Source organism: Lepidochelys olivacea (genome assembly GCF_965140295.1).
Source record: "Lepidochelys olivacea isolate rLepOli2 genome assembly, chromosome: 1".
Taxonomy (NCBI): Eukaryota; Metazoa; Chordata; order Testudines; family Cheloniidae; genus Lepidochelys; species Lepidochelys olivacea.
The window spans coordinates 177,621,276-177,635,917 of record NC_140411.1 but is presented as its reverse complement, the minus strand read 5'-3'; the positions used below and the strand labels follow the sequence as shown (position 1 = coordinate 177,635,917).

General features: G+C 40.4%; 1 protein-coding gene across 1 annotated transcript in view; it reads left to right on the top strand.

The window, feature by feature from the left end:
- The window catches only part of LOC311514299 (uncharacterized protein), a 393,040-nt gene that overhangs the window by 204,186 nt on the left and 174,212 nt on the right, over positions 1–14,642 (top strand). Inside the window, exon 7 of the mRNA XM_084616784.1 lies at positions 6,389–6,446. Within this exon, the coding sequence (XP_084472910.1) occupies positions 6,389–6,446 (58 nt within the window). The remainder of the gene's footprint in view (positions 1–6,388; positions 6,447–14,642) is intronic.

Genomic DNA, 14,642 nt, shown 5'->3' with positions numbered 1-14,642 from the left:
CATGAATGCTCACAAAATTGGGGTTGGAGTGCGGGAGGGGGAGTGGTCTCTGAGGTGGTGCTGGGGATGAGGAGTTTGGAGTGTAGGAGGGTGCTCTGGGCTGGGACCGAGGGGTTCAGAGGATGGGAGGGGGATCAGGGCTGGGACAGGGCTGTGGGACAGGGTGCAGGTTCCAACTGGGGGTGCAGGCTCTGGGGTGGGGCAGGGTATGAGAGGTTTAGGGTTTTGGAGAGCGGGAAGGGGATCAGGGCTGGGGCAGGGGGTTGTGGCATAGGGAGAGGCTCAGGGGGTGCAGGCTCCAAGTGGCGCTTACCTCAAGCAGCTCCTGGAAGCAGTGGCATGTCTCTCTCTGGCTCCTATGCAGAGGCACGGTCAGGCGGCTCAGCGTGCTGCCCCATCCGCAGACACTGCCCCTGTAGCTCCCATTGGAGCACGTAGGAGCCAGAGCAGGACCATGCGCCAGCTTCCAGCAGCCGCATGGTGCAGCACCCGATCCTGTGCCCCAGCCGGAGTGGGGCCAAGCTGCGTGGCGCAGCCCCGACCCAGCACCCGGGCCAGAGTGCCGGAGCAAGGCTGAGCTGTGTGGTGCGGCTTGCAGACCGGCTTAAAACGGCTCACAGGCTATAGTTTGCCCACCCTACCCCAAACCCTCAGACTGATTTTGCATTTCTGAGGCATAGCTACACCACAAGCATAATCCCAGGTTCTTGGAAGATGGGTGCTGGCTCTGTCTTGCATCAGGTGCTTACTGCACACCATTTTGGGGCTCAATCCCTCACCACGTTTATGACATCATGGGAAAGGAAATAGGACTCATGAGGAGCCAGAGCAAGTTAACATGACTGGTCTTGGTGTTGACTCTACGTGCTGCTTGTTAAGTGGCTACAATTTCTCATTTGGTTTCTTCCTATGAAGTAGCTGGTTTTAGGAGAGTGAGTTCTCAGAAGTCTTCTTAATGAAAGATTTGTGTGGATGAAGTCCATCCTGCAAAACTGAGGATTCCTCCACACCTTTTTTTCAAATGTATATTTGTAGTTTTTAAAGAACTTTCCAAAAGGTATATTATCATGGGCGGTGGGTGAACGACAGGCTTGGGGAGGCTACCCCTGGCCCGGCCTGGCCCGGCCCACCCATTCTGCCTGAGATCCTGCCCCACGGAATCCCAAAGTCCTCCCCCTCACCATGGCCGCCAGCCCCCCCACAGTCCAAGCACCTCCAGCCCCAGAGTGCCATGCGGGGGGCGCACACCCCCCACCCTGAACACTGGGCAGTGTGTGGCCCCCACCCCAGCCCTGGAGCACCGGGTGGGCAGTGCAGCCCGCTTCTCTCCCCCAGCCCTGGCGTGCTGGGTGGCACAGCCCCAGCACCCAGGGCCCTCCCAGTGCTGGGCAGCCCCAGCCACCTAAGTCCAGATGCACTAGTTCCCAGCAGGCTTTCTGGAAGAGGAGCAGCCTGCCTGGGCTTGGGCCAACTAGCGGCAAGCAGGAGAGGGCCGTGGGGCAGAGTGTGGGTGGAGCCATGCAGGACCATTTGGGAAGGCACAACTTTCCCCTGCCTATGCTACCCACTGCCCATGTATATTACTCACAGGAAAGGAATCTGAAAAATCTTTTAATATCCCCATACTGTCATGCAAAATAAATACAGATAAAAATCTCCAACCTACCAAGGGTAAGTATCAGGTCACTCAAAACTTGGGAGCACAGAATCCGATACCAACCACAAATTATTCCATTCAGCCCCTAAATGCAAATATAACTTGTGTATGCAGCAAGTAGCAGAACGTGCAAATAAAACAGAATGGTTCAAACAAGTGTGAGGAACTTTGAAAAGGGTCAACAAATGTTGCTTAGAAATGCCACTTGCAAGGGTGTATTTATTGGAAAATGGGATTTTCGAAAAGAGAATTGGGAATATGAAAACTCTTATATCATAACCTTGGGATTTTGATTTTAATGGGTGGCGTGGTGACTAAGGCTCTGATAGTTTCCATTTCAAAAATAAGTGTGAAATTAGATCCTGCGATAGACACCAAGTACTGAAAGCTTGGTAAACAGAGGTAACATGGGGGGGGAGCATATGGGGTCACATCCCCCCCACCCCGATTTCTGCCACGGTTTATATTTTTATTTCTTTTTTTGCAGGGAGTGGGTTCAAAATATGTGAGTGCACAGTAATTTATCTCAAAACAGATACCATCAATAGTGAGCTGCCCCCTTTGTCCTCCCCCTTTGCAGGCCTGGCTCACGGTAGTACTGACCCACAGTGACCCTCCAGCAAGGCGAGTGGGGCTGTGCCTGGGGAGTAAATTCTGCAATTGCCTCAGACTTTCGGGGCGGTGGGGCACTGCAGGGTCAGTGGTGACCCTGGGACCAAGAGCCTGTCCTGGTGTGTGTTTGGGTCTTGCACAGAGACCCCGGGGGTGCGGGGGGGGGGGGATTTCACCAGGGTCACACTGTGGGTAAGGCGCAGGAGCCCCCAGCCTGGGGGGGGGGAGGGCATTGGAAGCCACCTCTGGAAACCACCCATCCTCCAGGGGCTTGGGGCTGGAGTGCCCCACTCCTGTGCATGGGTTTCCTGTTGACTCAGAGCTGGCCCCCTTGGTCACACGGTGCCACCAGACCCCCTTCCTGTGCAGTATCTGGCAGAGCCAGTCAAGTGACCTTGGAGGATGGGTGAGCTGCAAGCTGTGCCCTGCGGGGAGAAGCAGGAGCAGAGCACTGCAGTGAGCGGCTGCTGCTTTCTGGGAGGGGAGACTGAGGGTAAAGGGTGGGGCCTGCCTGGGGGGAGTCCAAACCTTTAAACTGTGTCCCCCCCACTATCAATGGTTATGCACTGTTTCTGCTGGTAAAGCTGGTATCTTAATGACCACAGCCTTTGAGCTATAACTTGCAGTGCTTTGAAGCAGTATTACTAGCCACTTCTGTAAAGTAGTTCCTCAGTTCAGCTTGTGAATTGAGTGAAGAACTGCCCCCAAAACATCTACTAACAAGAGGAGTAGTTCATTAAATGTCTGCACCAAAGCAGAGTGATGTGCAAGAAGTATGGAAAAGGGTCTTTTTCGGAACATATGTTTCCCTTTATGCATGGGTAACTGAGTGGTGCAGTGAGCCAATAATGTGACGCTAGACCAATCAACTGATTCCTTGGACCAAAAGTTGGCATGTGTGGATGTTGAACAAGATCAAACTTTTTGAGCTATATACTCCTGGCCCACTGGATGTTGCAAAAAATCTGTAGGGCAAATCTGTATCTATATCAGTTCTTCCAACTAATCAGAAAGCAACATTAATACAGTAGAACCTCAAAATTATGAACACCTTGGGAATGGAGGTTGTTTGTAACTCTGAAATTGTCATAACTCTGAACAAAACATTATGATCTTTCAAAAGTTTACAACTGAACATTGACTTAATACAGCTTTGAAACTTTACTGCAGAAGAAAAATGCTGCTTTTAACCATCTTAATTTAAATGAAACAAGCACGGAAAACAGTTTCCTTACCTTGTCAAATCTTTTTTTAAACTATCCCTTTATTTTTTAATAGTTTGCATTTAACATAGTACTATACTGTATTTCCTTTTTTTGGTCTCTGCTACCTGATTGTGTACTTCCGGTTCCAAATGAGGTGTGTGGTTGACTGGGCAGTTCGTAACTCTGGTGTTGGTAACTCTGAGGTTCTACTATATAGCAATTACCTTATGGGCAAGTATTTGTTACTGTTTCCAAATTATACCTCTTTTTGAGGGATTTGCAATACCTCAACCACTGTGGTTCACAGGAAGCAGAAGCAAGGTACACCAGGTAATTTTTCTTTAGATAAATTTGGTTGCAGAATATGAAGGTGCATCAGTATAGTTACATTTTACATAATGCTTTATAACATTTTGAACCATATTTTCAATTTGATGGTTTGTTTAAAAAATAAAAAGTGGGAACATCAATCTCCTGATTTAATTTGTTCATTGCAAGGTGAAATTCAGAAGTTATACAGCAGCAAAGGTAAATGCTACTAAAAGCTGTGGCTGCACCAGAGGTTTGCTTGTTTTTTTTTTTTTTTTTTTTTTGCTTATAGTTTGTTGCTCATAATACATAGACTACTGCTGAAGGCTATTTATAGCCATATTTTATTAGAGATGGAGCCACTTTGAACACTGGATTAGCACTCCGCCAATATCATTACTTTTCCTTTTTTCCCTCCCTTCTCCCGCACATACTTATGCTCCTGGGAAAGAGGGATCAGTGACTATATTAATCTAACTTGTTTCCTCTTTCCTTTCCTAAGTACCCAGTTTCAGTAGGTCTTCCTCGCATTTTCCTTCTGTTGTCACTTTTAGTTTAAAATATCAACTGTTGAAAACAAAACCCTATCTGATCATTACATTCATGTTCTAATTATGTGATTATATATCACTTTTCTTGTTTTCTGGGGGAAGTTATGTCAAGCTCTAGTCATTTTTTGTTAATGACAGATTAGGTGGCAGTATCATAAGACAGTATCCATTCCACGGTTACACTTTATAATATAGTAACTGCAATTACACTGTAGTTACAGTATAATTACATAGTGGTTGTGCTTTCTCAAACTTGTATTTAACACTAATTGAACCTCCAGAAACAAACAAAAACCAAAACCACGCATTTAAAAAGCCAATTAAGGTTGCTGAATGTAACAGTTTACTGACCTATCACATAATTTACAAAGTTGAGGAGCAAGGAATTGAAAAAGTTAAAGCCAATATAATGCCTGACCCTGGAAAGACTTGTGCCTAAACTTTACTTAATATATTGTGAATAATCCCATTGATGACAAATACTTCAGTGAGATTCTACCCACAGTGTGTAAATTGAGCACATGTGGATTTCCTCTAGGATTGGGGCCATCATCTTAAACTGTCACACATTTCTCATTATCAAGTACAGAGTAATTCTTATTTCATTGCAACACTACAACCTTAATTCAAAATGAGTACTACTCTTTCAACACTAATCTCAGGATATAAAACTCAACTTTACACTGACTGTCAATAGTTTATGTAGATGTAAAGTATGAAGGATGATAAAAAGGCCACTTTGGACAATCAAAAATTCATACTACTTTTTAATGTCTTAAAAATAAAAATAGGTTCCGGGGACTAAAATAAGATTTTAGAAATGGAAACTGGTTGCAAACTTAATTATAGAGTAGCTACTCCTGCACCATACTAACCTGAAGATTAGCGACATGATTTAATAATTTATTACCCCTGAAATTTCATATTTACCATGTTATACTGTAAATTATTCTGGTTATGTTTTTTTTTCTTTCTGTATGTGTCTATACAAAATCCTACAACCAGAGGTGGACCATGTAACTGAATTATTTGTGCTCGCCGTCTGTTTCATTATGAATGCATGTACATTTACAGTCCAGGTATACTAAATAAACAGTAGCTATGCTGAAATTAATTTTTATTTTTTGACATTTAAACTTTTAGTGATTGTGTGCAACAAGTATAACTTCAGAGAAATTACTATGTATAGATATGAATAAGCAGTCATTACAAGTATGACAAAGTTCAGTCACATTTTAATTGCATTTTAATGTCAACATACATACAGCATAATTCAGCCGCTATATTAAAATATAATTAATACTATAATACACTATATTGTTAATTTATCAAAGCTTTCCATACTCAAGGCCAACATGCTGTGCCATTTCAAGACATGTCAGAATTTAATTTCCTCTCTGAAACTGCAGCTACATATATAAACTGCTTCAGCAATATTTTTTTGCAAGAAATCAAATATCTTAAAATATGCATGTAACTGGAGTGAAGATGTCTATATTTTCTAAACACATTTTATGATACACTACAAAAATGTACAGTTTCACAAATAGAAGATAAAATCATTTTCTTTCTTTAGTTAACAAAATAATAGTTTACAACAGTGCCTCACAACACTACACCTTACTATAACATAACTACAGTGTTGGGGGTTACTATTATGTAATTATGTACTACTTTTTACATAAATATTGGGTTACTCTTTCAGAGTGTAAAATTGTATTTCTGAATTAAATGAAAGCAAAGTGGATGAGTACCATCATCCATCTGGCCAATAATGTCAGTATTTGATTATACTATTAGAAATTCTTGATTTACTGATGTACAGTAATTCTCTGGCAGTTACTATCTTGGGGAAATTGATCAGATCTTGTAAGCTAAAAGACAAGACTTTTCCCCTCTTTTACACCAGTGTTTTTGTAACTTGGGGGTATAATTTTAATTGATTTTGAAAAGGAGTTAAATATAATTTCATTGGGTTATTTTGAAGTGCCTGGCTTTAGTATATGATCCTTTTAATCTTTTACCCTCATCTTGATTCACTGTATTTCTTTCAGGTGTATGGCTGTTGTTATGACTTTTGCAAAAAGATCCTTTTTGTTTCACAGATTAGGGGTAAGTCTTTAATTCTTTATTTGAAATTTTGGTTACAGGTGTCCATAATCCAACATTAATATGGGTAGTTGCACACTATTGTAGCTGATGCTTTTGCAAACTAAAGTGATGGAAACATTTCCCACTTAAGTAACATGCTTTTGAATGTGTTTTTTCTGGATGTGAATTTGAATTTGTTGCAATCATTCTGCTAGTTGATAGTGTTCAGAACTAGCAGAACCTAAGGTAGGAACCTAGAATTAAATCATGGCCATATTTAAATCAATGGGAGTTTTACCCTTGACTTCAGTGGGGTCAGAATTTCACCTCTGGTTTGCAAGGAATGCAAATTATTTCAATCTGATTACACAGTGATCCAGATATTTCAAGAGATTGAAGGCCTGAAGGGACCATTAGATCATCTAGTCTGACCCAATGTACAAGATGTAAATCTAGGATTATGACAAGATGCAACTAGTGGAAAAATGTGCAAATAAAGTTTGAAGGAAGAGGAGTAAAATAATAGCAAGATGAGTGTGTGTTTACACATTAGTAGAATTAGTAGTCATTGTGATCATAGATGACATGGAAGTACCATGACAGACACATAAGGGAGTTCTGAATATCAGGCCTTCAACAGAAAAGGGCCTTACATTCTATTATTTCAAGTTTATACAGAATCTGGAGACTATCCACAATTCCAACCCTGTTGATTTTGGCAATGGAGCAGCTAGCACACCTTTAAGCAAACTAGTATTTTTATTTAGGGGCTTATATATATGAAAAGTAAAACATTCAAGAGCATTTGCTGTAATGTAGGCAGTCAGTGCAGTGTGCAAAGCGTTGGCATAACCAGCTGTCATGAGTTAAGGCTCTAGAGAAGTCGTATTGCTGTGTTTTTCAAGAAGAGAAATCTGTAAGCAGTTTTCCAGGGTACCTTCAAAAAAGCATGTTACAGAAGCCTAGCTTTCAGGTGAATTAGACTTTCTGATCTCTTGGGATGGTTCTTCTAATGGTGGGTTTGTTGGCATCACTTCCTTCTCAGGGTTTCATGGTCATCACTCTTTTATCTTCTTCTTTTCTCTCCCTCCCTGCTTTCTCCTATCTATCTCCTTATCTGTTGCTAAATCCCTCTCAGCTTCAAGAGATCTTTCTCTCTTTCATACTTACAGACCCTCTCATTTTCTCTCCCTGTCTGCTCTCAGGCCTTCCCTTTGTAGAGCCTTGTCTTTCTGTCTTGCTCCATTCTGTCTATTAATTTAGGGCAGTCTGTTTTTTTCACTTTCTGTTTCAGGGTTTTTCTCTTATCTCTACACAGATTTAGTTTATACATCTTTGAGGGCAATTGTGTTCCACAGGATCGATCTATCGAGAATCCTCAATGGTTATGAAAGACAAAAGGGTCTGAATCTGTTCTTGTCTGCTAGTAGATGCCGGCTGTCCAAACAGGCTCTGTTGCTTGGAACAAACTTGTTGGAAAACTAGTGCATTTGTTTGTAAAAAATGCATGTGCAACTTGATTTTTTTTCAGTCAGCATACAGTTGAAAATAACTTAGTCATTGCAAGTATCAGAGGGGTAGCCATGTTAGTCTGGATCTGTAAAAGCGGCAAAGAGTCCTGTGGCACCTTATAGACTAGCAGATGTACATTTATACCTGCCTCTGGAAATTTCCAATAAATGCATCCAACGAAGTGGGTATTAACTCATGAAAGCTTATGCTCCAATACATCTGTTAGTCTATAAGGTGCCACAGGACTCTGCCACTTAGTCATTCCGAGGTACTAGCTCTGTAGAAAAGGACATGAAGTCCTCTTTCCTAAAATGTTGATTTCAATTATAAAATAAGCAAGACTACATCTGCAAACAGTGAAAAGCACACTTTGCTGCTATGGATGAACCCTGTAGTAGGTTTATGCTGGAGAACCAACAGCTTTGCAGTGCAGTTCCCATCCTCCAATGACATTAATCCTTACAGTGGCTGGGCTACCACTGACCAAACCCTAACTACCCTTACCAGGAGCAGCAATTAATAACATCCACTTTAAGATATGGGCAGGACTCAGAACCAATATGTTACTAGTATGTGTTCACTACAATGCTTTTACTGTCCATTAAATTCTTCATTTGAATGAATAATAATGAATAATTTGAATAATTTCCATTTCTGGGCCCATAACAAATTTTTACATAGGCAAAAAGACTTATTATTTTGACTTTTATTAGGAGTAGAGAACAGAAGAGAAATAATTTATTTTTGTTTTGTTAAGTTTTCAAGTTTTCCATGACACATTCAGAGGTATTAGATTTGAATTTTGTGTAAATCAAACAGAAATCTTCTGCACCATATCTTTGTCACACCGATCTAAAACAGTATTTCTGAATGTCCATGTAAGAATCTGTTCACCTCCCGATCATATTAATGTTAATAATAGGATTTACACTTGCACATCAAGGAAGAACAGATCTACCAGGCTTTAAAATTTGAATCATGAATTTAAGAAAAGGTAAAATTAATTTGAATATTTATGTATGGATATATCATATTAGTAATATATTATTTACTTTTTAACACCATTAATCTTGAAGCAGCGATGTAGCTCTAATCTAGGTATAATAATAGCTGGGTCTATTTTACATTCTCCGTAAGTCTCTGCCTTTCTAGCAAAAGGTTTGTAGTGATCCATGAATAGCTTATTTGTTTTGCTTTCTAAAAAATGAAGCCATTACATATTTGCTGGGGAGGAAGCTGAGTTAGGGTAGACTAAAAATCAGACTACTGGCATAATGCTTCATAAAAAAACTAGGAACAGGAACCTCTGTTCTAAGTTTTGGTGCCCGGTACACAAAAGCATACATTTCTAAGCCATACCAAACTAACAAGAGCTAACACCAAAATAACAAAAGTCTGATCAGTTGCTGTATCTGTTTGACATGTCCTACCAACAAAAGGAGCTTCCATTATTTCTTCCAAGTTTATTTCACTAGGGACAAAGATCTGGTGAGGCTTTATTCAGCTACGTGCTCATGAAAGTCTAGAAGTGGGTGGAAGACATATGTTTGTTAAAATATTGAAGAGTCAGCATTTTAAATTATTAATACACTATAATTATTGACATATGCACTAATACACATGAAGTGATGATTAAATTAGTTAAGACTTGGTGTAATATTGGAAGTTACTTGTGGACAAATATTGGAAAGGAAAAAAGAAGGAAATATAACTGAGATAAAATCCCCACCATTTTCAAAATGCAACCAGTGAATTTCAGATATAATAAAAAATGGGTAAGAGTAAGAGCTATTTGTTACGAACAGACTGCAATTTACCTTGCAAAGCACACTGATCATAGTTAACCTTAGCCATTAGTAGAAAACATTACCCTCCGATTTGTCATTAAATCACAGGGATCTAAAACAACTCCATGTTAACAGCCAGCAATCCCTTTTATGAAAATCCCAAACATAAAGAATACTATTGTTTGCTGCACATGTGGCAATAGTCTGGTTTATATTAAGTTGAAGTTACTGCCATCTGGTGGGGAGAACAGTACTAAATCACTACAAACTGGAACCAAAATAGTAAGGTTTAGTTTGTGCAAGAGGAAAAAAGCAATCTTTTAGAAGCAAACAAATACCCTATATAGGAATTATAATTATTATTATTATTTTATTTTATTATTGACTTGTGGGATTGATTTTAAAAGACTTTGAAGATGTACAGCAATGTAGCCTGGCCTGCAAGAGGCAATTGGGCAAATGTATAATTGTGTGAAAGAAAATAAGCTAAAAATGCATAGGAAAAAATATTGTTATCCAAGTACCTTACTAGCCACACTTTAAGCACAAAGTTAGAATATTTAATAATGCATAATATAGTGGGTTTTTTTTCCTGGAGAGTGTCTTTTGTATCTTAGTTGGGTGTGAAATTTTTCTGTTTGCATATAGTATAGCATATTGTATTTTATGATAGAGGTGGTAATGTGCAAGTTATTATAGGTCTGCACAACCGTAGGCTGCCAAATCATCTGGTCTGGCCCTGTGCTCAGTGCTGCTGCATCTTTATTCAGAGATCTTGTGCAGGAGAGTGAGTCTGCTCCTTCATGAATCTTGAAATATACAGCATTGGATTTCCAGTTAGGCACAGTAGGCACGTGTGTAGGGGTGCTGGAATTTTAGGGGTGCCTAAAAGTTAGAAGTGGGTTGAAAGTTTCATTTTGTAAGGAAAACACGAAGGTCAGCTGTCGGGGGGGGGGGGGGCGGAGGGGAGTGGGGGGCGCTGAAGATGCTGCACCTAGGAGCACATAAGGTGTAAATCTGACCCTAGAAATATACATGTATTAGTTGTTATATGTTCCTTGAAGGAAAAGTCCGATAGGAATGGATTAGTGTTAGTATTATTTTTTTCTAACTCTCCAAAGCTGTTTGTGGTGCTTATAGAACAAATACAATTAACAGGGTCCTTGTTGCAGGGAGCTAATAATCTAAATTAGAGGCAACACTGCAATGAATGACAAACAAAATGGGGATAGAGGTGGAGGATTACAGTAGTGGGATACCATGTACTTATTTTCACGTACCTATAGTTTTAGTACTGAGTTTTGCTCAGTTTACTGTATGATAATATGGAGTGTCCAGAATTATTGTTAGTTATTATTTATATTACTACAGTGCTGAAAGACCCAAATCAAAATTGCGCCCCCTTTGTATACATATCCAAGTAGGTCTCTCTCTGAAGATGATTTTCTTCTAGTGGAGGACAGTGAAAGTGGATCTTTGCTATTAAGCTGAGGAAGATTTTGCACTTTTTTGATCATGGCATCAGGGAGACTGTCCTAACAAGGGCTGCCTTATACATCCACTGGGAAAAAAGACTCTTATATACCTTTCCAACTGTATTTCTGGTACCAAGAGGCATGGGAGAGTTCAGGGAGAAACAAGGTTTGATTACTCTTTTGCAGTTGGCCATAGTCATTAGACTGAGCATATGACTCTTGATCACTGACAACCAAACTGCCCTGTTAGCGCCATGCTGCAAGCATTGCTGTTGACAGCTTGACTTGTGAGAGGGTGGAGCTTTGTGGGTATTTAGTCTATGAGCAGCTAGCTCAAATCCTTTTGGTTTTTCAGAACAATTGTAAGTGGAAAAGATTTGTGATATGGAGCAAGCAGAGCCTACTTGATCCTTCTACCTGATTTGCAGAAGACCTGCTTGAGTATCTTCTTCACCTGTCTGAGTTTAATGTAGAAATTAAACTTCATCCAGCTACACTTAGAGAGACAAGGTGGGTGAGGTAATATCTTTTATTGGACCAACTTCTGTTGGTAAAAGAGAGATCAGCTTTCAAGCCATACACAGCTCTTTTTAGGTTTGGGAAAGGATGTGATGCTAGGAGTTTCTTTCCCAGACCTGAAGAACAGTTTTGTGTGGCTTGACAGTTTCCCTCTCTCACTACCAGAAGTTGATCCAATAAAAGATATTACCTCACCCCACCTTGTCTCTCTAACATCCTGGGACTGACACAGCTATGACTACATTGCATCCTGCTACACTTAGCACTTATCTCAGCCTTTTATGAATGACTGAAAAATAGACAAGTATCCTTGCAGTCCCTCCTCATCAGTTTCATTTGGGACTTGCGACTTTTGAAATCTAGTGTTTAAAAGCCCCACATTTATCACGGGATTTTAATGTGGTTATGGTAAGGCTGATGAAGGCCTTTTCTGAAACACTTGGAAACTGAGAATTCAAGTTTCATAACTGGACATTAATTTTCCTGGTGGCACTAACTTAGTGATATCTGCTGATAGACAAAGCAGATTTCAGGTTCTTGTGAATGACTCACCTTGTACCAAATTTGACTTGCGTAAGGTGGGAGCTACAGGCTCATCAGATACTTCTTTAGCACAGTGACTAACCTCTGTTGTAGTGAGCCCCTTACCCTGGCAACATTCTTTCCACAAGTTCATGCTCATTCCATCCTTTTCAATGAATGAAACATTAGAATGTACATGAGGTTCTACTTCTACTGGACTAAAGCCCTTAGAAAGTCAACCACACTTTTTGTTTCCTTGGACATCAATTCCCTGGGTAGTGGTGTCACTTAGAGGACTGTGGTGAAAGAGTTGCCTGATTGCATTTTGCATTTTTGTGGCCTGTCTGGCCTAAATTAGAAGGACTCATTATGTCTGAGAGAGGCTGGGCTCTGCTTCCTGCCTTGAACAAATTTCCGTTGCAGTCTTATACACAGCAGCTACATGGTGATAGGTCCATACACTTCATTAACAAAGTGCTTGTTTTGATTTAGCCTCTGTCTAGGAATCCTGCTGTGATCTCTCAGTCATGAAGAACCAGTTTCTGAAATAGGCAAGCCCAAACTCTCCCACTCCTGATAGTTTTGTGTCTTTTGAGATGTCCCTCATTCTAGTCAGCCAAACATATTTTTTTGTTTGTTTTTCTCTTTTTGACTCCTCTTAAACGTCTTTGATGGGTTAAATTTGGTGGTTTGGGGGAGGTATATTACTTGTCCCTTTTATTGTACATGTGTTTGTGTATCTCTGTCTATAAATAATATGGATACACACACTCAATTTATAAGATAGCAATAAGCAGCAAAAAACAACCAGCCAACAATATGGAAAAGAACAATCATAGATCATAGAATATCAGGGTTGGAAGGGACCTCAGGAGGTCACCCCTGCTCAAAACAGGACCAATCCCCAATTTTTGCCCCCTATCCCTAAATGGCCCCCTCAAGGATTAAACTCACAACCCTGGGTTTAGCAGGCCAAAGATCAAACCACTGAGCTATCCCTCCCCCCAATATATATATATATATATATAAATATAAAGTTATTTTTCATATTTTTGGTAGGTAGGTTATTGCTGCCTGTTGCAATTTTTATGGTTGTGCTTTTCCCTTTGCCTTTTTAGCTCTCCAGGAGTGAAAAATCTGCCCAACAGGTACTCTTAGGGGGTAATGCCGCTTAGATCAGCATACCACATGTGACATTCAGTCATCACCAATCCCCCAGATTATAGAGGAAAACTTTTTGAGGTGGTGTGTGTATTTATATTTTGCTTTGTTGGCATCATTAATTTTGAAATAACTTTGGGTAGTGATTGACTGATTGCAAGACAAGTAAAGGCCTCTCAAAGAAACAATCAGGAACTTAACAAAAAGTTTTAACAGTAGGGGTCATAATGCTGGATGGTGTGTGTTCACCAATTGTGGCTCATGCTTCCATTCACTGTTGCTGACCAAAAGAAACTTTAGAGCTTGGGGAACTCTCCCTGACTCAGACTAAGGAGCACAAGACCAAGAATGTCTGGGAATAACCCCTAATCATCCCTGACAGGTGTTTGTCCAACCTGTTTTTAAAAACTTTCAGTGATGGAGATTCTGCAACCTTCCTTGGTAATTTATTCTAGTACTTAACCATCTGTATTTAAGAAAGTTTTTCCTAATATGTAACCTAAATTTCCCTGAGGCAGATTAAGCCCATTACCTTTTGTCTTACCGTCAGTGGACCTGGAGAACAACCAATCACCATCCTTTTTAGAACAGCCCTTAATATAGTTGGAGACTGTTACCAGGTACCCACTCAGCTTTCTTTTCTCAAAACTAAACATGCCCAATTTTGTTAACCTTACCTCATAGTTCAGATTTTCTAAACCTTTTATCATTTTTGAATCTCACCTCTGGAATCTCTCCAATTTGTCCACATCTTCCCTGAAGTGTGGCACCAAGAATTGGGCACATTACTCCCACTGTGGCCTCACCAGTGCTGAATAGAGCAGGACAATTACCTCCCTGGTCTTACATATGACATGTTAATACACCCAGAATATTAGCCTTTTTCACAGCTGCATCACGTTGTTGACTCTCATTCAATTTGTGATCCACTATAACCCCCAGATCCTGTTCAGCAGCATTACCACCTAGCCAGTTAATCCCCCATTTTGTAGTTGTGCATTTGATTTTTCCTTCCTAAGTGAAGTATTTTGCACTTGTCTTTATTGGATTTCATCTTATTGAATTTAAACCAATTCTCCAATTTGTCAAGATCATTTTAAATTCTAATCCTGTCCTCTAAAGGGCTTGCAAACCCTCCCATCTTAGTGTCATTTGGAAATTCTGTATGCATACTATCCCAGTCATTAATGAAAATACTGAGCAGTACCAGCTCCCGGACTGACCTCTGCAGGACACCACTA